Source organism: Phascolarctos cinereus, unplaced genomic scaffold (assembly GCF_003287225.1).
Source record: "Phascolarctos cinereus isolate Bilbo 61053 unplaced genomic scaffold, phaCin_HiC Scaffold_5;HRSCAF=322, whole genome shotgun sequence".
Classification (NCBI taxonomy): Eukaryota; Metazoa; Chordata; class Mammalia; order Diprotodontia; family Phascolarctidae; genus Phascolarctos; species Phascolarctos cinereus.
In genome coordinates this window covers 261,264,729-261,290,306 of record NW_027555958.1, presented here as the reverse complement: position 1 = coordinate 261,290,306, position 25,578 = coordinate 261,264,729, and the positions used below count along the sequence as shown (strand labels likewise).

At 37.1% G+C, this 25,578-nt stretch overlaps 1 protein-coding gene across 4 annotated transcripts in view; it reads left to right on the top strand.

Annotated features, from left to right (window-relative positions):
- The window catches only part of MAP2K4 (mitogen-activated protein kinase kinase 4), a 170,961-nt gene that overhangs the window by 96,402 nt on the left and 48,981 nt on the right, over positions 1–25,578 (top strand). For 2 of the 4 annotated variants that reach the window (XM_078155795.1, XM_020965911.2), the window contains 3 exons: positions 5,568–5,742; positions 9,767–9,844; positions 21,899–22,018. In XM_078155795.1, coding sequence (XP_078011921.1) covers positions 5,568–5,742; positions 9,767–9,844; positions 21,899–22,018 — 373 coding nt within the window. The remainder of the gene's footprint in view (positions 1–5,567; positions 5,743–9,766; positions 9,845–21,898; positions 22,019–25,578) is intronic. The other 2 variants (XM_078155796.1, XM_020965914.2) reach the window with 1 other exon arrangement.

The window sequence follows — 25,578 nt, the reverse complement described above, 5'->3', positions numbered from 1 at the left end:
CCTCCTTACAGCCTCTCTTCTATGTCTTCCTCCTACCCCCTCCCCTTCATGCTCCCCTCCCCCCAACTTCAATAGGTCTTTATTCCTTCTATAGAAAGAAAGTGGACCTTTGATTTCACTGATACAGGAAACTCGGTTGTGAGGAACCCTCTACTAATTCAGGTTGGCACCCTCTGGACAGATGCCCAGGGTACTGAGAAATTGTTACTTGTCCGAGGTCACTCAGCCAGTATCTCTGAAAGTATTTGTCAGGTGTTTTGATGCCAGTTCTCTATGCCTTTAGGATATTTATTTTTATTATTTTTAAAAATCTATTTTCACATTAGTTATGTGGTAAAGAAGAATTAGAACCAGAGGGAGAAACCACAAGAAAGAAGAAACAGAAAGAGAGCAAATAATATATTTCGATCTGCCTTCTGACTCCATAGTTCTTTTTCTGGATGTGGAGATAGCATTTTCCATCATGAGTCTTTTGGAGTTATCTTGGATCCTTGCATTGCTAAGAGATAAGTCTGTCAAAGTTAGTAATCACACAATGTGGGTGTTACTGTGTACAATTTTCTCCTGGTTCTGCTCACTTCATTCATGTCTTTACAGGTTTTTCTGAAGTCTGCCTGTTCATCATTTTTTTTTCTTTTTCTTTTTTTATTAATTTATTTAGATTTATCAGCAATCACTTCCATAAGCTTTTACCTTTTTAAATTTACTTGTGTTCTGTCTTGGGGAGGGAGGGGGATTTTTTTTTTTTAAGAAGAGAGAGTGTGAGTGAGTGAGTGTGTGTGTGTGTGTGTGTGTGTGTGTGTGTGTGTATACACATACATATATATATATTCTTCTATTCTCACCCTGGCCCTGTCTTCTTATGCGATATATCTGCTCTATGCACTTTAGCAGTGTAGCTATACTATCATACTTGCTGTCCTTCGTATACATACCTTCATTCCCTGTCTCTGTTCTCCTCACTGACTGCCCTTCCCCTTATACCTGCATTGTACTCCTCCTTAGCACTAGCTATTAATTAGTGGCTTCTCTCCCAGGCAGTTTGAATTCACAGAACCACTCATGCTCTCTCCCCTATTATAATACAAGCTCCTTGAGGACAAAACCTGTTTCTCTTTTACCTTTGTACCCCCAGTGCTGACCATGACTCCACGTAGTATATGTTTTGTAAATGTTGGTTGATTGATAAGCATAGACTTGTGAGAAAAACTAAGGTCAGTAAAAAAGGACTTTTTGAGTTGTACCAAGAAGAGCATCTGAGAAGGCATAAGAAAGCTGCTTGATGATAACTGACAACAGAGTAAATGAATTATTCTTAGTATTTACGATAAATTATTCAAAAACAGTATGATATAGTAGAAGGAGCATTGGATTTCTAGTTGTGGGACTTGGGTTTGGATTTTTGTGACCTTGGTCACTTGTATGATCTTGGGTAATTCCCTCTCTGGGCTTTAGTCCTGTCTGTTGAGGTTTAGAGTTTTAGGGGTGCTGGGACCCAAAAATCACAACACACAGCTTCTGTCTGAATGAATTCGACCCAAGCCTTCTTTCAGCCAAAGATAAGGTTTATTAAAGGTCAGTCATATTGGTCAGACTCTTAAGAAATCTAAACATTTGTGACACTTGTAAGGATGAATGGGCACGAGGAAGTCTCAGCCCCTAAATGGCAGCCAGGATGGATCTTATATACAGAAAGACTGTGGGAGGGATCTAGGAGTGCCAAGTAATTTGGAGTGACTAGAGGATGGACTGGGAGAAAGGGGTATCTTGGAGTGGCCAGTAAGCTGGGGTGACTGGGGGAAGGTCCTGAGAGAATATTGATTGGAGTTACTGGGAGGTTGAATGGGGTCTAGATAAGATCAAAAATGGGAGGTAAGGGGGGAGGAAGCACATCTAGTAATAGACTTAATTAGGGCTAGACCCAATTAGAGTTAACAAAGAATTGGGAGATTAGACATGGACATAAAGAAAGGCCAGTTGATAGCAGGCTGCACCCCATCACTATCTGTAAGAGAAGGTGGTTGTACTTGGCTGACCCCTAAGGGTCCTTCTGTTTCTAAATAAATGAAAGGGAGAGGTTAGGAACAGGCCATGCTAACCAGATTTCATTTTTTGACAAGCTTACTAAAATGAAGAGAATTCTGTAGTATAATATGCATAGATTCTAACAAAGTGTTTGATCAGTTTGCTTATTCCATTTTTGTAGACAAAATGGAAAGGCTTAAGTGTATGTGAGTGTGTTTGTAAACTGATTGAATGTCCAGACCCTCATTTCATAATGGTTTGATGTATCCTGAAGCTTATGTTTAACATTTTTGTCAGTGACTTAAAGGAAGACATAGATTGAATGCTTACCAAAATTTTGGCTGATACAAAGCCAGCAAGGATAGCTAACATATTGGATTTGTCTGTTATTCAAACTAATGAGCATTTATTAAGCACCACCTGTGTGCCAGGCACTGTGTTAAGTGCTAGGGATACAAAAAAGAAGTGAAAGACAGTCTCTGTGCTCAAGGAGCCCACAATATAATGGGAGAGAATAAGAAGCAAACAGACATGTGCAGAGTTGTAGACAGGAGAAAAAAAGAAATAGATTGGAAAAGTTTTCATATAGAAGATGAGATTTTAGTTGGGGCTTGATTGAGGGGAGACAAGAAAAGGGGAGCCAAGGTGGAAATGAGCAGAAGAGAACATTCTAGCTATGAGGGATAGACAGCCAAAGAAACTTATCTCGATCTGAGAGATGAAATGTTTTGTGTAGTCATTGCCCAAAATGTAATATGTTAAATACTGACCTTAATTTGAAAAGATGAAATTAGTTGGGATAAATATAAAGTCAATGTAACTTCATATATACAAGATGAGTGAAGTGGGAATTTTAATGGACTATTTTAATATGAGTCAGTATTGTGATGTAGCAGTCAAAAACTCATGTAACCTTAGCCCTAAGACAGGTAGTGAGACAGGTAGACATAAGACAGGTAGTCTCTGTCTAGGGATTTGATTGAGTATAGTCTTCCTGTAATCTCCTTTACTCACATTACCTCTAGACTATTGACCTTAGTTCTGGGCATGACATTTTAAGAAGGATATTAATTATCTGAAGTTTCTATAGGAATGTGCAAGGATGGTGAGAGGGCTTAAGATTATGCCTTGTGAGAATTCTTTAAAGAAACTGAGAAGATAGGACCTGGCATAGGATTAAGTTACATGAAAGCTGTCTTTAAGCATTGGAAGGGCTCTCACATACAAAAGGAGGGCTTAGACTTGTACTAGTTGTCCACTGAAGACCAAACAAGGTACAGTTGGGTGAAAGTTTGTTGCTGTGTAATAACTTCCTAATCTTTAGGGACATCTAAAAAAAAGTAAGGTGAGCTACTCTGTGTAGTGGGATAGCATTCCCCTTAGCATAAAGGTTTTCATGGAAAGTCTGGGTGACCATTTTTGGCACATTTCAGAAATTCTTGTTCAGGGATGGTTTGAATTGCCTCTGATACTCCTTTGAATTTGAATCCCAGAGATTGTGATTGTGAAATTTTCCCTTGTATTACATGGCCAATGAGCCTGTATTAGAGATTAAATTTCTCCCTAGTTCAAAGTGACAGAAAGACCATTTTCAGAGGCAGCATGGCATAATGGAAAGAGAGCTGGCCTGGAAGCTAGCAGACCTGGATTCAAGTTCTGTCTGTGATCCATGCTGGTGGCTGTGTGTTCCTGGGCAAATACTCAAGACCTGAAGTTTCAGAAAAGGTACCAATCTGCATTAGTAGAGGAAATTTCTCACTGAGAGTTACCTAGAGGGACAGCTAGGTGATGCAGTGGATAGAGTGCTGGCCCTGAAGTCAGGAGGACCTGGGTTCAAATGTGGCGGCAAACCAAACACTTGACACTTACTAGCTCTGTGACCCTGGGCAAGTCACTTAACCCCAATTGCCTAAAACCAAAAAACAAACAGAGCCTAGAGCAATGAAATCACAGATCCAGGCTGTATCTCCAAATGGCAGAATCTGTAGGTTGAAAGACTATAAATGAAAAGCAAAAAGACAAAAAACTTTTTATTTTATTTTTTTTTAGCAGGGGTGAGGTGAAGTGGTGGTACAGGTAATAAGTTAATCCTTTTTCTAGGGGGTGGAGTTTGTTCTTCATAGGTGTTTCTGAATTGGATGTGTCCCTATAGATTTTCTGCCCTGTTGAATCTTCTCTGATGATGGTAATTGATTAAAAAAAAACTTTCAAGGTGTCTTGTATTTTTTTCCTCTTTTGTCTGAACATTTCATGTAGGCAGCTTTTAGTGTTGATGTTTGGACCTTCTATATGTAAAGTCTCCTCAGCCTCTGATTGTAACTTTTGAATTTTTGAGGGTTCCAGGTGCTAGAAGGTATGTATGGTTATTGGAGAGCTAGTTAATCAAACTGTTGCTGTACTCACTGACTTTTTTTTTTTTGACCTTTCAAACTTAAAACTCTAAACCTAATAATAGGTGAAATAGTCATTACATTAGAATGGGACTCGAGCAATACTTTTAAAGTTCTAAGTCCAAGGAGCACAAAGTAGTGACTGAAAAGGAAAGGTTTCACTAACGTGAGATGAAACATTCTTAAAACTTTGAAGAAGAAAGGAAACGTTTTCAATGGCACTATAAGATTAAATTTCTTTCATATGTCTTGGCATCTTAACAAAAATGTATATTTTAAATATGGAATTAAATAGTGATGTTTTGGGCTAAGTATTAGATAGAAGACCGTTGGTGTTTCCTTGCCTTGGTACAGATTGTTCTACTGGAATGGAAAAGGAGAATGTTTTTGTGCTCATTTTTGTATATCTGTGCATATAATTACAATATTTTTTATTAATTTTATCTTTCTACCAACTCACAGCTGCACTGTTCACTTTTAAAAATCCTATTTACCCTTGATCTCCAGGTTGGAATTTTATAGTCAGCTTTGTTGCCTTAATGGGAAATTGCAGTGACAGAGCCCCCTCCTGTGGCATATTTTTTGCCTGCCACTTGCTCACTTTTTATCTATAAGTATTCTCTTCATTAGTTGATGAAGAAGGGATATAGCACTTACTTTAATAAACTAAATGACAGTTGTTCTGGTAAGGTTAGTTGGCTCTGCATATGCTTGGGAATTTTGTGCATTCTTCTTGGCATTAAATAGAACCTCCAGGATACTATATAGTAGGGTAATAATGCTCTCTGAAAGGGAGATTTTCTATCTCCTGAGATTCTGCAGATCAGAAAATCATTTTAGGCATTTGATGATTTAGCTTTGTTAAGTTAGAAAATAATTCAGTAATTGGAAGTATAACCTAGCTTGCAGAATTAATTTTATGAGAAGCAGAAATAGAATTTTATGCTTGAACAGAGGAGATATAAGTTAAGTGCAAGTAAATATAAATATGGCTCTTTTAAAATTTATTCATATTTTTAAAACCTGGAGGTCAGAATGTTTCAGTAGCTTTTGAGAAACCAAGCCTTCCCACACATTTATTCAGTGCTACCAAAAAGAAAAAGTTAAAACTTATTTAAAATGTGGAAAAATTGCTTCCCAATATTTTAACAGAGAGAGACTGAGAACACACAGCATTGAATCATCAGGAAAACTGAAGATCTCCCCCGAACAGCACTGGGATTTCACTGCAGAGGACTTGAAAGACCTTGGAGAAATTGGACGAGGAGCTTATGGTTCTGTCAACAAAATGGTCCACAAACCAAGTGGGCAAATAATGGCAGTTAAAGTAGGTGATGCCCATAATTACTTTTGGTACTTTAATCCATTAGGTGGTAAAATTTGATGGGGCAGTAATGATGTTTCTGTTGTAGTTATATGCTAAGTGAAGGATGTGTTTATTGTAAATATAGTGTCTAACAAACTGTTTATCTCAAAGGTGTATTGCAGTATTTTGACCCAGACAAGCTTATATAAGGCAAGTGCCTTGTCACACATGCTTGCATGTGTAATTGTTTATACATAATGCAACCTTGGCTGGACTCCTTAATGTGTGTCAAACTTAAGGCTCTACTACTTGTCATTGGGTGGGTGTTGACCATGCTGGTGACCTCTTGAGAGAAGGTCAGTGCTGCACTGAGACAAGCTAAGAGCTAGAAAAGAATGGAAAGGGAAGGTTAGGCAGGGCAAGGGTTCACAGCAGCTGCAGAAATGCTTCCTGTGGAACCATGTTCATCTTGCTGCCAGTAAGTTCAGCCTTAAACTGGCCTTGCTGACTAGATTTTATTTCATCAAAGCGCCCTATTACCTGGCCTTTAGAGTCATATCAAAATGTGTACTGGAGGGGCAGCTAGGTGGTGCAGTGGATAGAGCTCTGGCCTTGGAGTCAGGAGGACCTGAGTTCAAATCCAGCCTCAGACACTTGATACTTATTAGCTGTGTGACCCTGGGCAAGTCACTTAACCCTGATCGCCTCACCAAAAAGCAACATCTCTCCCCGCCCTCCATCAACAAAATGTGTAGTTGATGATGATCATGTCAGATTCTACAGTTTGAGAGTGACATACCATCTGTTTTCTCTTACTGTCCCTCTCTTCTCCCTCAGTGCCCAGAAATAAAGATAATAAAGGGCATTTCTGGCCAGTTGCTAATAGCCAAAAATAAAAATAATTTTTGACCGATAGATTTCTTAAAAATACTTAGTTTCCTATAAACTTTTAGTGGATTTGTGGCTATTTTCTCCTTTCTTAAGAAATTAGAAAATTAATTTGAAACACCCCCCCCCACACACACACACTCCAAGTTATTCCCTTATCCGATAAGGTGGTTATTATGGGAAATATAGTAGGATATTTAGATAAGAAAACATCAGTTTGTCACTTGACTGTAACTAGATATTAGTAGTCAGTGTTCTCCTTTCACTGTCTTAGCATTTCTGTGAAACTCATATATAATAGTAGATATAGTAGTCTATGCTGAAATAAGTCTGGTTGTAGCTTTTTAATTTGTTGGCATTTTCTGGGGGAACATGTGAGATATAAAAAAGACAAATTAACAATGATAACCTGGAAATATATTTTATAATTCCCTAGAAGAGCATTTTGAATTGTGTGTTAATGTACTTGAGACAGATGCTGTGAGCCATCTTATCTTGGGAAGAAGAGACGTTATTTCAGTGTGATTACTATGTGTGTATGGGAACCAGGTTCAGTTAGCTTGGGATTTACTGCTTAATTTTCATTTTTGCCAAAAGTGAAACTTATAGCTGTTTATTCTATGTAGAGCTGAGGTTCTATGTGTTTCATCCATGTGCTAGGGAGGAAATTGGTTTCTGCTTCCCCTCTCCCTGTGTTTGTGTGGGCCTAGCAATACTAATTTGAGTGATTAATGTACAGAGTAATAAATGTCCATTTTTACTGAACATTTTAGGTAGAAAGTATATGTACCTAAGAAAGGTACTGTGCTTTAGAGCAAAGGAACGCTTTTAGGAAGCAAGCTGAGTCATTCATACCAAATGAACTTCCCTGTTTCTTTTTAGGATACTAGTGTCTTCCTGGTCACTCAGTTTCACTACCCTGGAGTCATTCTTTATTTTTCCCTTCCTCTGCCCTAACCCCCATCCTATTATTTAAAAAGGCTTATTGATTCTACCTCTTCATCATCTACCTCTTCACCATCTTTCAGTCTCCTTTCCATTTGCACAACAGCTTCCCTAGTTCAGGCCCTCTTTGCCTCTTCTAGAGCAATACAACATCCTTCTAATTGATCATGCTTCTAATCTTTACTTTGTCTAATATATCTTATGCACAGCTGCCAAAATGATATTCCTAAATCACATTTCTGACCATGTTAATTTCCTGCTTGAAAAGCTGTAGTAATGTACCTGTTGCTTCTGAGAAAATATAAACTTTTGAGCTTAGCATTTAAAGGCTTTCACATATTTCATCACTCAGTCAATGAGTAATAAGCCATTAAATGTTAATTAAAGAGTTATTAAAGGGTCTTAAGCAGTTTTTTGGGGGGGCAGGATGGGGGGATAATTTTAGTACAGTAGTTTCTTCCTGGTCATATAGCAGGGACTTGTAAATATCTAGAACATCATCTGTATAGAAACAGGATACAGCTGGATTGTAGTATTCACAGCTATCATAATGATCCCCTGACTTGCCATGTAATCATTTTCAGCTTGTTTTATCCAGATAGATTAGTGGTGAAGATAACTCACCATTTCTTCCCTGTCGCAGCCAAATATTTGGTACAATGAGTACGAATCTAAAAATTAAAAAAAAAAATTAGGAGCTAAGTTGTTGTTAAATGTCTTTTAGCTGCATCCCTTCTCCTTATATGTAGAAGAGCAGTTTCAGCTTTTATACTTGGCATTATTTCCTCCAGCTGGCATTACCTCCTTCTCTCTTTTCCATTCCAAAAAAATTGAGATTTTAGGTAAGTAATTTGGGCGACTAGGTGATACAGTCGGTGGAGTGTTGGGCCTAGAGTCAAAAAGACTTATCTTCCAGAGTTCAGATCTGATCTCAGACACTTACTAACTGTGTGACCTTGGGTAAGTCATTTAACTGTGTTTACTTCAGTTTCTTCATCTGTAAAATGAGCTGGAGAAGAAAATGTCAAGCCACTGTAGTATCTCTGCCAAGAAAACCCCAAATGGGGTCATGAAGAGTCAGACATGACTGAATAACAACAATTACCACAATAATAACAACATTTGGGTTTATGGCAGAATCATAAGTCTTGTCTTGGAATGTTTGGGTTACATCTTGAGTGAACACATTACATTTTGAAGCCTTTCTGTAGGCAGTCTCTCTCTCTTCCCAAGTAGGTGCTAGGGTGAGTGGCATAAAATCTTTTACTTACTGATTCAGCAGAGCTTTAGGTAGACAAACAGAACCATTTAGACTTTGTAGGGTTTTAGCCTTGTCCAGTGCCAATACTTTTTAAACTTTGAAGATCCTGTGTTGAACCTGACCAGAGAACCAGTTGGAGTTCTTAAAAGTTTAAGTTGCTGGAACTATGCCGAAAGGGCTATAAAACTATGCATGCCCTTTGACCCAACAATAACCCTTCTAGATCTGTATCCCAAAGAGATCATACAAATGGGAAAAGGACCCACATGTGCAAAAATATTTATAGCAGCTCTTTTTGTGGTGGCCAAGAATTGGAAGTTGAGGGGTTGTCCATCAGTTGAGGAATGGCTGAACAAGTTGTGCGGTATGAATATAATGGAATACTATTGTTCCATAAGAAATGATGAGCAGACAGATTTCAGAAAAACCTGGAAAGACTTGCATGAACTTTTGCTGAGTGAAGTGAGCAGAACCAGGAGAACATTGTACACAGTAACAGCAACGTTGTGTAATGACTGACTGATAGACTTAGCTCTTCTCAGCAATGCAGGGATCTAAGACAACTCTAAAAGTTTCATGATGGAAAATGCTCCACATCCAGAAAAAGAATTATGGAGTCTGAATACAGATCAAAGCATACTATTTGTGTGCTCTGTCTGTCTCTTTTTGTTCTTTCTCATGGTTTCTCCTATTGGTTCTGATTCTTCTTTACAATATGAGTAATGTGAAAATAAAAATTAAAAAAAGGTTTAAATTGCTTAATGTAATTATTAAAGCTATCTTTACACTCAAAAAAATGGTAATAAGACAATTTCCACATTACTCTTAAGATAGACTTCTGAGACGTTCTTTATATAATTGGAGCCCTTCCCACGGTAAACATTGCCATGGTTAGGTAAGAAAGTGGAAAAGGACTGGAAAGTGACTCTTACATATTTTCTTAATTTACAGGGCCTACTAAGATCCTCCACCATTGAAACCCACCTTTTTCAGTGCAGCAACTCCACTAGCAAAATGAAATTGAATCAGGTGCTTTTTAAAATAAAATATTAAATATACTTTGTGTATTAGACAAAAACTAATGGGCTATTTTTTAAAGCCAGAGAAATAATTTCATTCATCTTTTTTTATTTTGTTTACTGAATCTGCGATATTTTGGTGTTACCAACCTGTAAATTTAGATAGGATTTGTCACAATCTTCTTAAATACAGAAATATGTAAAGAAAGCACTGCTTTTTGAGCAATGCTCTGAGTTCTGATTTTGCTAGTAATTGTTTTTTTGTTTTTCTTCTTCAGAGCAGTGTGATTACTTAGGTATAGGAGGGTGGGAGGACCAAGTGGAGAATCTTAAACCCCTACCTTACTATTACCTCTCTCTGAAGCCCTGCTTTATTGTTAACAAACTCTCTCTCTTAGCTCAGTTCTTCTCATGCTCTTTCCAGCTTCTCACATTCATGTAAACCTGGAAGGCTTCAGAAGATTTCCCTGACTCTTTAGGGCTAGTTGCTCCTCATCTCCTGCTTCCCAACGTTGGTATTAGTCTATGTAGAAAAGCTGACATACTTCTTGCTAGTCTTGGGTACTATCTTTCTTTTCTCTTGCTATTCCCCTTATGTTAAATGCTAGAGAAAAAAAATATGCAGCCTTTTGTAGAAGGTTTGCTGCAAATCAAGCCATTAAGAGGGCCTTTCACCAAGGACATTCACAGCCACCGGAAATCTCAAGACTCAATATCAAAGTTACTATAGAACCTGTACTACTGGAGACTGTGAGATTGGCAAATAAGTGCTTGCTCTGCATTTAGTTCAATTAAGCCAGCATATCTTAAGGACCCACTGTGTGACAAACACTTGTGCTTGACGCTGGGGATGCAAATGTAAAAACCAATCAGTCTCTGCCTTCAAGGAGTTTTCATTCTACTGGGGAGAAATAAGCAGGTATATATATTAATCATTGTCATCATCATCATCATCATCATCATAGCATATACATATACATATCTATATATGTATATGTGTGTATATATATATATATATAGAGAGAGAGAGAGAGAGAGAGAGAGAGAGAGAGAGAGAGAGAGAGAGAGAGAGAGAGAGAGAGAAGTAGCATTTACTATGTGCTAGGCACTGTGATACAAAATACAGGATGTTATAAAAGTCTAAACAGCTTAAAATAGCATTAGGAGTTGGAATACCCTGTGTAAAGTAAATTTAGGGGCAGGGAGCACTAACAAGTAGGGGGGAATTGAGAAAAGGGAGATGATACTTGTACTGAGCCTTGAAGGAAGCTAAGGGTCACAGGAAAAAGTGAGGAAGCAGGGCATTCCAGGCATGGGGGACAGCTTGTTTAAAGGCATGGAGTTGAGAGATGGAATGCCATGTAAAGGGAACACCAAGTAGTCCAGTATGGTTAGAACATAGGAGTGTGTATATGTGGGGGATAGAAGAAGGAGTTAACGTAGAATAAACTAAAAAGCTAAGATGGAGTCAGAGTATAAAGGACTTTAAATGCCAAACAGTACTTTATATTTTTCCTGTAGGAAGCCACTGAAGCTTCATTACCAAGGAGTTAACATGGTTGGACCTGTGCCTTAAGAATATCAAGTTGAGGGGCAGCTAGATGGCGCAGTGGATGGAGCACTGGACCTGGAGTCAGGAGGATCTGAGTTCAAATCCGGCCTCAGATATATAACACTTAATAGGTGTGTGACTCTGGGCAAGTCACTTAACCCCATTGCCTAGCGCCGTGTGCGCCCCCCCCCCAAAAAAAAAGGAATGTCAAGTTGATATCTGTATCAGTGGATTAAAAAGGAGCAGCTAGATTCAAGGAATACAAACAAATAAGACACTATTGAAGTAGTACAGATGAACAATGTTGAGGGACTAAATTATAATTTTGTGGTGTAAGTGGAGAGGAGGAGGATGTGAGAGATCTTGTGGAAATGAAATCAATAAGACACTTAGCTATGGTGAGTGAAAGAGAGTAAAAGGTTAAAGATGGCTCCTTGGTTGCATACCTGGGTGACTGGAAGAATGGTGGTGACCTCAGCAGAGTAGGGAGGTTAGGAGGCATTGATTTAACAGGAAAGATGATGAATTTTGTATTGAATGTGGTAAATTTGAGATACTGTAGTTAGCCAGGAGGCAGTTGGAGATGCAGTGCTTGAATTCAAGAGAAAGATAAGAACTGGATTTGTAGCTTCTAGAGTCATCCACATAGACATGATAGCTAAACTCATGGGCATTGATGAGATCACCAGGAGAAAGTATATTAATAAATTAACAGCATAAATATAAAGTATGCATTTTATATACTTATATTTATGATGTATGTGTGTATATTTGTATGCATTAGCGTATACTCATATATAAACAAAATAGGTAAATACTTTGAGAGTTAAGTACATTGAGAGGAAGGCAGGATTCACGCAGAAGATGTTGTCTAGGCTTCATTTTAATGGAAGAAAGGGACTCTGAGATAGAAGTAAAGAGGATGCATTCTAGGCATGGAGAATTGCCAGTGCAAAGGGATAGAAACAGGAGATGGTGCATTGAATATAAGGAACAGAGAAGGTCAAATTGGCAGAATCACAGTGCAGGAGAGAGAGTAATATCCAATGAAACTGGAAAGGTAGGTTGGGGCCATGTTATATAGGGCTTCAAAAAATAAATAGAGAAATTCAAATTTGGCAGTGGGAAGATGCTGGAGTTGTTCAGTAAGGATATCACATGGGCATATCAGCACTCACGGAAAATTACTTTGGCAACAGTGTATAGAATTGAATGGAATGATGAGAGAAGTGAGTCAGGGAGACCAGCTAGATTGTGATTCCAGTAATCTTGCAGTGAGAGTGGAGAGAAGGAGTTAGACTAGAAGGATGGCCTGCCTTCATTAGAAATAGGAAATTTGGAAGAGGAATTTTTTTTTTCAGGGGGGGAGAAATAGGAGGAGGAGGATAATGTCAGTATTAAGTATGTTGGGTTTTAAATGTCTGAGATAATCCAGTTTGAACTGTCCAATAGACAGTTGGTGATAAGAAGCTGAAATTCAGGGAAAAAATAGGCTAGAAAAAATGAGCAGCAAAGATGGTAGAACAAGAGGAAGCAGTACAGCCTGATCTCTTGCATAACTGCCAGCAAAGGCATAGAAGGAATGCCACACCAAGTATTGATTGGGAAATCCAAGGAGAACGCACAATAAGTTATTTTTTCTAGTTAAGGTAAGCATAAGGAGAAGAACAAGGGCAGAGAACAAAGGTCTGAGGCTATGTACTGGGCAAGAACAGGAACAGAAGCAAGTTGCAGCTGTGTGTAGCACTGACCCAGAGCAAGCATTGATTTACGTTCTAGCCAGGTCTTGGACCTGTAGCTGAGTGACCAGGGCAGGGAACTCAGACCAATGAGAAGCGGGTGGTTCTTTTGCTCCAGACCCGTAGAGTTGTCCAGGTAACTGACATGAACTATAGCTGTGTCATCCAAACCCAAACTGAACTCAGGGGTTTGCAAAGCTCAGACGAGGAGAGCAGTAATTAGACTTTGTCCTAGATCAGATTGTCTTTGAGTTTGCTGAAAGTTTTCAGGTCCCAGATTGGAACTGCCTGTGAGATCCTTAAATAACATAGCTCTTAGTTCCCACGGAATGCAGCACACAACCAAATAAGGCCCAGACATTTGTTCCAGAATAGTACTGCGTTGGCCCCTCATATAAAATTCCAGTTTAGGAAGTAAGACTGGAATAATGAGTTTACAAAAGAACTTCCATAAGAAAGAGCTGTTGGAGAGAAAGGGACTCCCACGACACAGACTCAGAAGAGAATGACTACAAACAAAGGAGAAGGGCCACCTTTTGTTAGAGACTCAGTGGAAAGGAAGAAAGAGTGTGAAATCATGTCAAAGTCTTTTGATATGAAAAGAATGGGTGTAAAGGGAGCTTATGTTGAATGGCTTCAGCTTTTTTTTTTTCCTCAATAAAATAAGAGGAATGGTCTTCAACTGGGGCTTGGGTGGGGAGGAGGAGAGGACCAATCAGTCAATAAATATTTTTTAAAAACACCTATATTTGCTAGCAACTGTGCTAAGCACTAGATATACAAATACAGATAAAAAGAGAGTCACTGCCTTCAAGGAGCTTACAATCTAATGGGAGAAGAAAACACACAAAAGGAAGCTAAAAACAGTAGGGGAGAAGGGGATGAGAAGGTACCTGATACAAGAATTCCAAAGGAACCCAAAATTAGTGCAGGTGGCAGAAAATGCAGAAGAGAACTTTAGGAGGGATGAGAAGTTTTTAGAATGGGTTCTGTTGTTTGTCCTTCATCCTCAAAGAGGACCAGTGACATCAGGAAGGTGATGTCTTTACTTGAAAGTGAATTGGATTTAAATGAGGCAGAGCTGTGTAAAGTCATCAGTCTCACTGTCTCCTCTAGGGTGATCTGAGTCCAGTGGCAAGACATAGATCAGGGCAACTGGAGATGACCCTTGAATGGTTCTGTAAGGAGTGAGATAAGGAATCAGTTAAGGGAGAAATAAAAAGGACTGACTGCCTTATTGCAGTGAGGTGTCAGTTGAGGTTGAATAACATAAATTTGTAATGTGTCCAGTGAGAGCATAGTTGAGGGACAGCTAGGAGACAAAGTGGATAGGGTGTATCTGGAGTCAGGAAGACTTGAATTTGGCTTCAGACAGTTGCTAGCTGTGCAATTCTGAACAAGTCACTTAACTTTTATCTGCTTCAGTTTAATCAACTATAAAAGGGATCATTACAGCACCTACCTGGAAGGGTTGTTGTGAGGATCAATGAGATAGTATTTGTGCAATGTTTAGCAGGTGCCTGGCACATAGAAGATGCTTAATCAGTGCTTGTTTCCTTCCTTCCTTTTTCTTTCAGCTTTGTTCAGCAGCTTGTGGTCATGAATGCTGAGGTGGGAGTAATCCAAGGCTGAGGTTTAGTAAGAGAAAAATGGTGCTAAGATAGAGGAACAAGTAATTCAGTGGAGAACAGTGTAGAGTTGAAATGGCTGATTGAATTGAATTGAGTTTGGAAAGGCAGGATGGTAAAAGCAGAACAGGGGTAATGGTATGATAAAGTATTGAGGGATGGAGGGAATGAAGATCTTAATAGGGTCAGGGGTCAAAGGAAAGGTGGTGAACCATTGGGAATAATAGGAATTTCTAATTAGGGAAGTGGAATAAATGTTATGGCAAGATTATGTGTATAGACTATCTGTGTATACAGCTGAAGGGGAGTGAAAGAGTAGATACTAGAAATTTAAGAAGAATTAGGAAGTAGGAGTTTAGGAAATTTTTAGCAATCTAAATATTAAAACCTTCCAGTATAAAGGCTGGAGGGAGAGGAAGATGGTTGGACAGGTGCTGAAATCCTTGAGAAAGAAGGGAGAATGGTTTGGAGGTAAGTATGCTGCAGCTACCATGATTTTGATAAGTGAAAAATTTTCATTGTGTGAATTTCGAAAGAGGGAAAGTTACTGAGTGTGAAAGACTAAAGGGGAAAGTCTGGAAGTCACAAGGGAGAGTAAAAAGTATTTGTATTTTTTCTCCAGTACTAATGTAATGAGGATATGTGAGAGATGGTACAATCAGGATATCTAGAGATGCAGTGTTATGTGTGGAGAGTTCAGAACTCTGTGAGGGCTAATACGTAGAATGATTGTGAGACTCAAGAGGTCCAGGATGAAGAGGAGTTTGTTTACTAACAAGTAGAAAAAGAGGAGAGGGCCTAGGATAGATACCTGGGATCAAGCCACACATTGGAGACTCATCTTTTATCAGTTGAAGAGGTTAAGAAAGCAGTGCCACAAAAACCCACAAAGAAGGGAGTATCCGGAAGGAAGGGTCAGTGTTGTTAAATGCTGCAGATGAGTCAAGAAGAATGAGGGCTGTGAAAAGGCAAAGGGAGCTATTGGTGATTTTGGACAAAGAAGTTTCACTCTAGTGGTGGGAACAAAAACCAGATTTCAGGTACTTGAAAAATAAGTTTGAGGTAAAGAAGTAGAGGCAGTGAATGTAGACAGCCTTTTCTGGGTCTGGCTGTGAAAGGGAGGGGAGATTGAGAATGATAATCTAATGCAGGAATGGTAAAGTCCGAGATATGGTCATGTTTGTAGATATCAGGGAAGGAACTAGTGGTTGGTTATCAGTAAAAAATTAAGGAGAAAAGGGATGTTCAAAAAGGTGGGCTTCTGAAGAAGGGAGGGAATGGTATCAGTGCACATGCAGAGAACTGGCAAGGACCCCTTCTAGCAACAGTGGAACAAAGGAGAGATTGTAAGTGACATTGTTGAAATTTGAGTTTTAAAATTGAGTTGAAGAGTGACCTTGCTCCATGTGACCTCCATTTTTCTGATATTAGGTTGTCTGCTGGTAATTGGAGGTGGTGGAGCGGTGCAGATTGTACTATATGTGGGTTATCATACAGATGTGCTTTATTCCCTCACAACCTCGATGAGACTACTGAGCTGGCACAATATGTTTTTGGTCCTGGAACTGATCATTGGTACCTGCAGGTTTTTGCTAGACTAGATGACTGGACAAAATACCTTGTTTCCTCCACACCATCCTCATCCCTCCCACCCTGCTTTCCAACATTTAACTGTGGAAGCTGATCTTCTGTCCCACCTTACTGTTATCATAAGTGTGCATAGGAGCCTCTATCAACTTTCTTTTTTTTTCCTTCCTATAGCTGATAAATTATTACTTCCTGCTCTCCTTATCCCTGTAATTCAAAATTTCTATTGCCTGATGAGGAAATATTTTCCAAAACTACTATTTGGCACACATTCGTTTTTATCCACCTTACTCAGTCTCTAGTCTCCTCTGATCTAGAAGTTTCATTGTGCCTTTTGGAAGAAGCAGAATGGAGCATTGAACCTGGGGTCAGGAAGACCTGGTTAAATCCTGCTTCAGTTACTTATTAACTGTGTGACCCTAGACAAGTTTTATTGAATATTTTAAATGTCCCAGTTTTCTCATCTGTAAAATGAGAAGGTTGGACTTGATAGACGCTAAGGTTCCTTCCTACTCTAAGTCTTTGGGTCCCTATTTTATTGCTTAACTTCATCCTAAATCTCTTCATTTTCTATTCTTTCATTTTCCCTTTCCTTTATCTCACCCCATGTTGGAACATATCTGGAATTTACCCTTTTTTCTCTACTCACGTAGTGACCTTTAACTGAATCCAAGCTTTATAGAACAAATTTAGTTCCGTGAAGTTTGGATTCAGTTAAAGAGCCACACTTGAGGACCAAGAAGGCCACAGGTTCCCCACCCCTAGCACTTAGCTGAAAAAGAATCCCCCATACAACATAATTGTCAAGTAGTCATAGAACTTTTGCTTGAAGACTGCTGATGGTGCTAGAAGAATACGTTTTAGCTCCTGAGGCAGCAAAATCCTACAAATCATTAGGAAGTTGTCAAGCCAAAATTCCCTATGTGCTGCTTTCATCCTCTGGTTTTTGTCCTCTGAATGGAACTGAATAGAATAAGGTTTTGTTTTTTGTTTTTTTTTAATTACTATATCCCACTATTGATTTAGAGTACACTAAAAACTATAGGACTTTTACAGACTAATTGTTGTCTAGCCATTCCTCCCACATATTGTGCTTATAGAGTGTGTGTGTGTGTGTGTGTGTGTGTGTGTGTGTGTGTTTAAAAAAAACTTTCAGTAGCTCCATGTTGTTTCTAGAATGAAATGCAGATTCTTCAACTTAGTATTTAAGCCCCTCCACAGTCAGCCTCCAAACTTTATTTTTGGTCTTATCTCACATAGTTGTTCTTCACACTTTATATTTCAGCCAAACTGTTTAGTATTTGCTAAATTCAGTAATTCATCTCCTGTTTGTGAACACTGCATGTCTTTCCCCATGCCTGGAATGACTTCCCTCATTTCTGTCTCTCAGCATCCTTATTTTCCTTCACATGTCACCTCTGTGAAATGTCCTTTGATTCCTCAGTTTTAGTGTTTTCTCATATCTCAATTTATATTATATTCCCCCCTTTTTTTATATATATTGCCACTCCCCCACCCTCACCCTATGGAATATGATATAAGCTCCACTAAAGTGAGGGACAATTTCATTTTTGTCATACTTAGTGCCTTAAACAGTTCTTTACACAGAGTAGGCACCTAATCTTTGATGAATTGAATTGAGTCTTCACTATTGCTAGACAATCCTCCTATTCTTCCCTTAATAATTCACTTATGTTCCTTGGCCATTTGAACCTTCTTTCCTTAAGGTCCCCCAAACAACATTGCCTTGGACGTTACTGAGAAGTCGGAGTTTCATCGATTATGAATTTCCTTATTACACTTGAAAATACTGTCTCCCAAGGTTTATCTGTATTTTGTTCCAGTCTTTCAGGAAGAGTTGATCCTCCTACTTGCCAAGGCTGACCTTTTCCACTAATGTAGAATTTTTTTTTTTTACTATATCTCCCACATGATAACATAGTGCCTTGTACATATTAAACACAATAAATATTTGTTGAATTGAATTTTATTAGCAATGCATGTAGCTTAGCCATGTCTCTATTTTAGGGCTTTGGTGTTCTACCTGAAAAATTTCTAGATGTGATAAAACTTCACTTATTTAAATTGAGGGAAATATCCAGTTACAATTACTTGAAGTTCTGAATTTTTGTCATATTTTAAAAGAATGTTGTATTACTTTCAACTACATATAGTATCTTGACCTAGGAAAAGAAGATGTTGGCAAGAAGAGGTGAATGGGGTTCTTGTACAGAAAACATAATCATTATTTGAAATTGCAGTTTCACTTGTGAGCAAATGGATGTTTCTAAAGTAGTTCTAAATACTTCCAATTTGATTGATAATTAATTTTATCTACTTTTCTCAAGACTTTTTTTTTTTACTCTTTATACAGTTTAGAAAAATTTGCTTTTAGGAAAAGTAAATTCTCAATCTAAATTTTCATAGATTACAAATTAATGGAGTTTGGATTAATTCAGACTGCTTATCATTAAGTTAAGCAATGAAATAACATAATGTTTATATATATATATATATATATATGCTTATGTGTGTGTGTGTTTTGTATAATTAGAAATGCTCTTGAAATATCAAATATGTACACAAGTATTCTTGTAGAAAACAGGTAAAATCCAGGTAATCTAAAAGTGGTGTTGCTTAAATTTAGCTGTTAGCATCTCACATTAAACCTTAAAATAATGGCAAATTCAGTCTGTTCATGCCTCCAGTCTTGGTATTCATTTTTAGTGTCATTTTTAGTAGGAAAACAGACCTTTTGCCATGATTTATACCTGCATAGCTTGAGTCACAAAGTTGACTCTAATTTTTAATAAAGATTTTGCTTGGTCAAGTCAGGTCCCCTTACTGGGCCTCACCAAAAATTAAGGGATTGGCCTGAAAGGCCTATAAAGACTTTGAAATGAGTATACTCTTTGGTGATGGAACTGTATCTTTGGGTATGATAGTAAAAGCTAATATTTATATTGCACCTAATGGTTTGTAAAGCAGGTGTGTTGTGTGTGTGTGTGTGTGTGTGTGTGTGTGTGTATACATACATTCGTACATATCTTACATATTAAGCACAATATATACATGTATAATATATACACATAGTATAACATTATATATATCTATATATACATGGTACACACACACATATATACATACGTACATATGTACATATAATCATAATGCTGTGAAATACTTGTTGTAGCTATCCCCATTTGACAGATGAAGAAATTGAGGCTGAAACTCGCTCAGGGTCATTCACCTAGTGTCTGAGGCATAATTTGAACTTGTCTTCTTGACTCCCAAGTCCATCTTTCTATCAACTACACTGTTACTATCAAATTCAAATAAAAATGGATCAACGACAGATTAACATAACCTATCTTGTATTGTATTTTTATTAAAAAATTTACCAGTTAAAGTTCATAGCCAGCATGAATTTACTACCTCTGCACTATACTACCTAGTCTCCTGGATATTGGCCTGCAAGCCATTGACCCAATTTATTCATTCTTTTTGTTAATTCATTAAAACATTTGTTGAGCACATCCTGTGTATATACAGATCGCTACAGTAAGCACTGAAGGAAATACAGTTTTTAGGAAAGACACTCTTTAATGACTAGCCAAAAAATAGTTCTACCATCTTTGGAAGTTTTGTCCATAACATGCAATTTGTTATGTTTCCTAGAGTTTAGAATTCAGAACTGGAAGAGGTTTTAGATACTATTTAATACGATCTCCTCATTTTAAACATGCTGAAATTGAAGCCAGAGAAGGGAAATAGTTGAAGTTTCAGATATACCTGTATAAAGAATCATTTTAGGGAAATGCATTATTTTAATGACTGTGACAATAATGTCCATAGCAATAAAAGTTTTTCATAGTGATGCTATTTTCGTGTGTCTAAAGATATATGTAATAAAAAGTCATTCTCTCTGTCCCCCAACAAATTAGTATTACTCTCAGTCCCCAATAGATGATTCATTGTCATTGCTGACAGGAGCTAGTCACTACATGTGCTCCTCCCTTTCATCTCCCCACCTCCATTCCCTTGTCAATAGTTCCTGGGACTGCTGTTCTGATTCTGATACACAGTATAGATGCTAATAAAGTTGTCATATATTAGAAAAATTTGTTTCCAGGGAATAATGTAATTTTTGCATAAATGAGCACCACGAGTTTATGAATAGCTTTCAATGTTACTGAGTTTTAATAATTTTTACCCTTCTGAGATGCTCTTTTTGAATGAAAGATGAATGTTAATATCATTCCCAAAGTTTCTAACTGCTAAATGAATAAAAATACTGAGGCAGTAAGGTAGTGATGGGGAAATAATTTCTGATTTCTATAAGCATTTGATCTTTTTTTTCCTTATTTTTCATTTGGGAAATAAAGTACAAAATGAGATTTGCAAATATAAACTTATAATGATTAATTAGTTTATTCACACAGAAAACATAATAATTAGCAAAGAAGTAGTGAACAATAAAATTACGGTCCTTTCATCTGATATGTCTTAGCGCAAGAGAGGCAGCTGCTTCTATTTAAGTTAATGCTTCTTATAACCCCTAGGGTTGTCAGTTGTTTTTCTGTGCATTTGGTTTGTCATCTGTGAAATAGAAATTCATTTGATTGCCTTCTTCTTTCAAGACACTTGTGGAGCACTGCCTTTGGAATTCTTAGAAAACAATGCTATCTTCTTAAAAATTTTATCTCGTGGCTTTTTTGTTAAATATGCTATACAAGGTGCATTAATGAAGTTGAGATTGTGAATGTCACTATGAGAAGAAAAAATAAATTTTGTTGATTGAAAAAATCATTATTATCCAGATTTTTCACCTGCTTTTCTGCCATAAGGGATGATCCTCCTCTGGTTTCATTCTATAATCTTCGAGTGCAGCTTAAGAAGAGAGTGATAACTTAACAAAGCATTCTCCCTCATTTCCAGGTTCCCTTATACAGGTTATGCTAGCCTAAAGTCTGACCTATAGTTCTGATGATTTTTGCTTTTAACCTGATGTAGAGGAAAAGACCTGGGAATCAGGAAGTAGATTTTAGTTCAGTTTTGACCCTAAGTAGCTATGTGGCCTAAAACAAATCATCTTAATTAACTGAATTTCTCCATCCAGCTTTAATTGATATGTATATGTGCTCATAGTTTCTCCTATGAAAATCTTTTAAAATGTAATTTATTACAAATTTTCCTGTATTTCTTTTCCTTAGTTTCTTTATAGCTGCCATCAGGGCATTAATTTTCACAGCATACATGTCTTGTTGCATAACTCTCATCATTATCAATATGTGCTTTGGTGCCAGATTCCCATAGTTATTCAGAAAAGAAATTTCTAAAATGTCTGTGGTAGATTCAATTGATGAATAGTTAGAATAAGTACTGAATTGATTTTTCATTTTGGGAAAGTTTTCTTATGTCTTAGGATATTATTTGTGAACTTTCAGAGTAGTACTTGTTTTTAATTTTTGTTTGTGATAGAAGTCATAAAAACAGGTTCCAAAAATGGTTATTTTCTGTTTTTGTGAAATAATTTTTCATGATAACTATTTTTTCAGAGGATTCGGTCTACAGTGGATGAAAAAGAGCAAAAACAGCTTCTTATGGACTTGGATGTGGTGATGCGAAGTAGTGATTGCCCATATATTGTTCAGTTTTATGGAGCACTCTTCAGAGAGGTATGCATAAACATCTGTGGCTTTTAACAAAAGAATACACAACTGATTAAAGAAAATTATATCATAGCTTTAGAGTTAAAAGTCACCTAAGAGATCAGTTAGGCTTCCTTACTTTATCGATTAGGAAAATTATGCACAGAGAGATTAACTGTTATTAACTATATCCAGTTCCACTCTTTGTTTTTGGTTAAAACTTTTAGTAAATAATATCTCAGAAGGTATGGGGATAATTGAGATAAATATTCATAAGAGATCTTAAGTTTTATATTGGAAAGGACATTGGGAGATCATCAGGTCCAACCTGTCATTTAACATTTAAGAAAACTCAGCCTCACTTAAATAATTAGAATCTTTGTGCCGGAAGGGACCATAAGGGAGGATTTCGTGAGTCTGTCCTCCTACCCAGTGTAGGAATCTTTTCTATACCACTTCTGACAAATGTTTGCCTCTCTACTTGTAATAATGAGGAGTTCACCACTTCATGAGGCAGTCAATTCCATTGTTGCACAGCTCTAATTTTATATTTTTTTGCTTCCTTTTTCTTCACTTTTTCTCATCTATTATCCTTGATTACTTCTGTATTCATATTAATGACTCATGAGACACATATTTCCTCATCCTCTTTCACTGTTCTGAATCACCTGGCATCAATACTTTACATTATTAGTTCCTTGCTGATCTGGCTATATCAAATACTAATGTCTCACAATTTATGAATTATTTTTCTCTTCTCTGAGAACAGTTTAAACTAAACTGAGAACTCCAAATCCATAGGATCTATTTTGTATACTCAGTGGACCCTATGGTAATTTCTCCTACACTCAAAGTAGCGATGAACTAAATTTCTTCTAATACCTAGATAGCTTTGATGGCTATTTCAGCATATATGTCTATATCACCATCCTATACTCTTTTGTCCCTCTGTCCTTTGCCATGTCTATCATACAATCTCCAGTTCTGTATATAAACCTCCACCTTATGCTGTCTTTGCTTCTGTTTCTGATCTGTGTTCCTTGAGGAAGGCAACTTCAGTGAGTCTAATGGAAGGTAGAACTATGTTTTCTACAGCTTGATTTATTTTTATTTTTTAATGTTTATCAGTATTATTTATTTTATATTCATATTATTTTTATAATACATATTTAAATATATATTTTTATAAACATTTATATATATTTTATTTTATATTTATGCATATTATTTATGTTTTTACTGCACATTTATCTCTCAGCTCTCTGAAATCTGATTTCTGCCCCTAGTATCCCACTGAAGCTGCAGTCTACTCTCCTAGAAAGTAGTTTAGGTAAACAAAAATTAAGTACTGCTTTATAAATATGTTATATAAAAATGTAAATGTTTTAAGAAAGTCTTAAGTTTACAAATTAAAACCATAGATAGGAAAGACAGCTTAGAAAGTTAAATGTTGAATTTATTATACAGTGAGGAACGATTTTCCTTTTATAGAGTTATTTTGAGTATTTTTATTTTTCTTAATATATATTTTGAAATAAAAGCATCCTATTAACAATAGTCACAGTTTCAGGTATAGTCCTCTTTTTTCTCTTCTGTGTATATGGAAATGCTCTTTTGGGGGGCTATTTTTAAGTTCAGAATTTAAAAAATGATGCATTTCTCGTCTCGTGTGAGATTCTGTATTCATGTCTTTTTTTTTCCTTTTAATTCTTCCATAGAAGATACATTGTATGTGCTGGAGACCTTACTTCTAGGCCTTTTAAAATCTTGGAACCACTGACATACTCAGGTTGTCCATTGGTTATGCCTTGTTCTTGTCTCCTTTTTTGATCTTACCTTTCCTAGTTGATATTTTTTATACCTCTTCAGGCATACATCATTGGTAATATGTGATATTCTTTGGGCCATTTTTAATTTTGATTTTTTTTTCCTATTAAAGAAAAAAATGGAGTTTTGTGTTGGGGAGCACTTCATAGTTTTTAAAAACTCTGTGTAATGTTTTAAATGCATTATGGATTCAGTTAGATAAAAATTTTTCTCCTAAACCCTTGAAAACTGTGTTTGATCTGATAGTAAGCCCTCATAGTAGTAGTTAAAGAACTGTGGGGAAAAGAGGATTCTGGGAAGATGGAGGAGTAGGTCAGAAAATTCCAAGCTCTCAAGATTTTCCCCCATAAAAAGATAAAATAGCATCTTAGAACGAACAAAGCGCAAGTAAAAATGAATTAGAATAGAAGCGCAACAGGGATCTTCCAGAGACAGTTTTCTGAGAAGATCTGAAGAAAAATCCAAGGAAGAAGTTTGGTCCCTGTGAAGAGTAAACACCTCCAGGCTAAGGTCCACCTTAACAACAAGCTGAAAGCTGCTTAAACAAAAAAAGTCAAGCCCTGGGGTTAGTTGACTTGGGAGGTTGCCTCCACCCCAGCCACAGGAACTTTTACTTCCAGGATACTGAGGGGATTTGGGCATCTGAGCTGGGCAAGATTGAGAGAACCTCTGCTGACAAGGAACACCAGACCCAGCTGTGCTTCGGAGAGCGACACACACAAGGTGAGTGCAGAAGCAGTGGGGCAGACCCTGGCTGTGAGCACTTACAGAATACTGGAGGTTTGATTTTGCTTCCAGGCTAGAGAGGAGAACTGAAAATGCAGACAAGAGGCACCATCCCCCGTACCCTAGGGCTAGAAATGATTAAAAAAATTAAGCTATTACTACAAAAAAATTTACAGGCAAAGGAAAAAGAATCCTACCATAGAAAGGTGTTTTGGGAATAGAGAAGACCAGGCTTCATCTTCAGAAGAGGATATTGAAGCAAAGAAACCCTCTTCTACCCTAAAGAGGGTCAAATGTCACCTGCTCAAAAAGAATTCATAGAAGAACTTAAAAAAAAACTTTGAAAATCAAATGAGAGAGATGGAAGAAAAACTAAATAATAATAATGATAATAATAATAATAATAATCCAAGAAAAACAAGAAGATTATGAAAAGAAAGTCAGACAATTAAAAAAGGAGATCCAGAACCTTAAGGAAGAAAATGACACTTTGAAACTTAGAATTGGGCAAAGCAAAGCCAGCAAAGTTATAAAAGATTAAGAAATAATTAAACGAAATATGGAGAATGAAAAAGTAGAAGAGAAAGTAGAACTTCATAAGAAAAACAGCTGATCTGAAGAACAGATCAAGAAGAAAAAACTTAAGAATAATCAGATTACCTGAAAGCTATGATAAAAAAAGAATTTTGATACAATAATTAAAGAAAATTATCCTGAAGCATTAGAAAAAGGGAGAAAAGTATAAATAGGAAAAAAAATCCATCAATTACCAATTGAAAGAGATCCTATGAGGAAAACTCATAGGAATATTATAGTCAAATTCTGAAACCCCCACTCAAGGATAAGATATTAAAAGCAACAAGAAAAAAACAATTCAAATATGATGGTACCACAATTAGAACCACAGAAGAGCTAGCAGTGGGGATACTAAAGGACAGCAGTTCTTGGAACACCATATATTAAAAAGCAAAAGAACTGGGGGTTCTGGCTGAAAACATCATACCCAGCAAAGTTAAGCATAATCCTGAATGGGG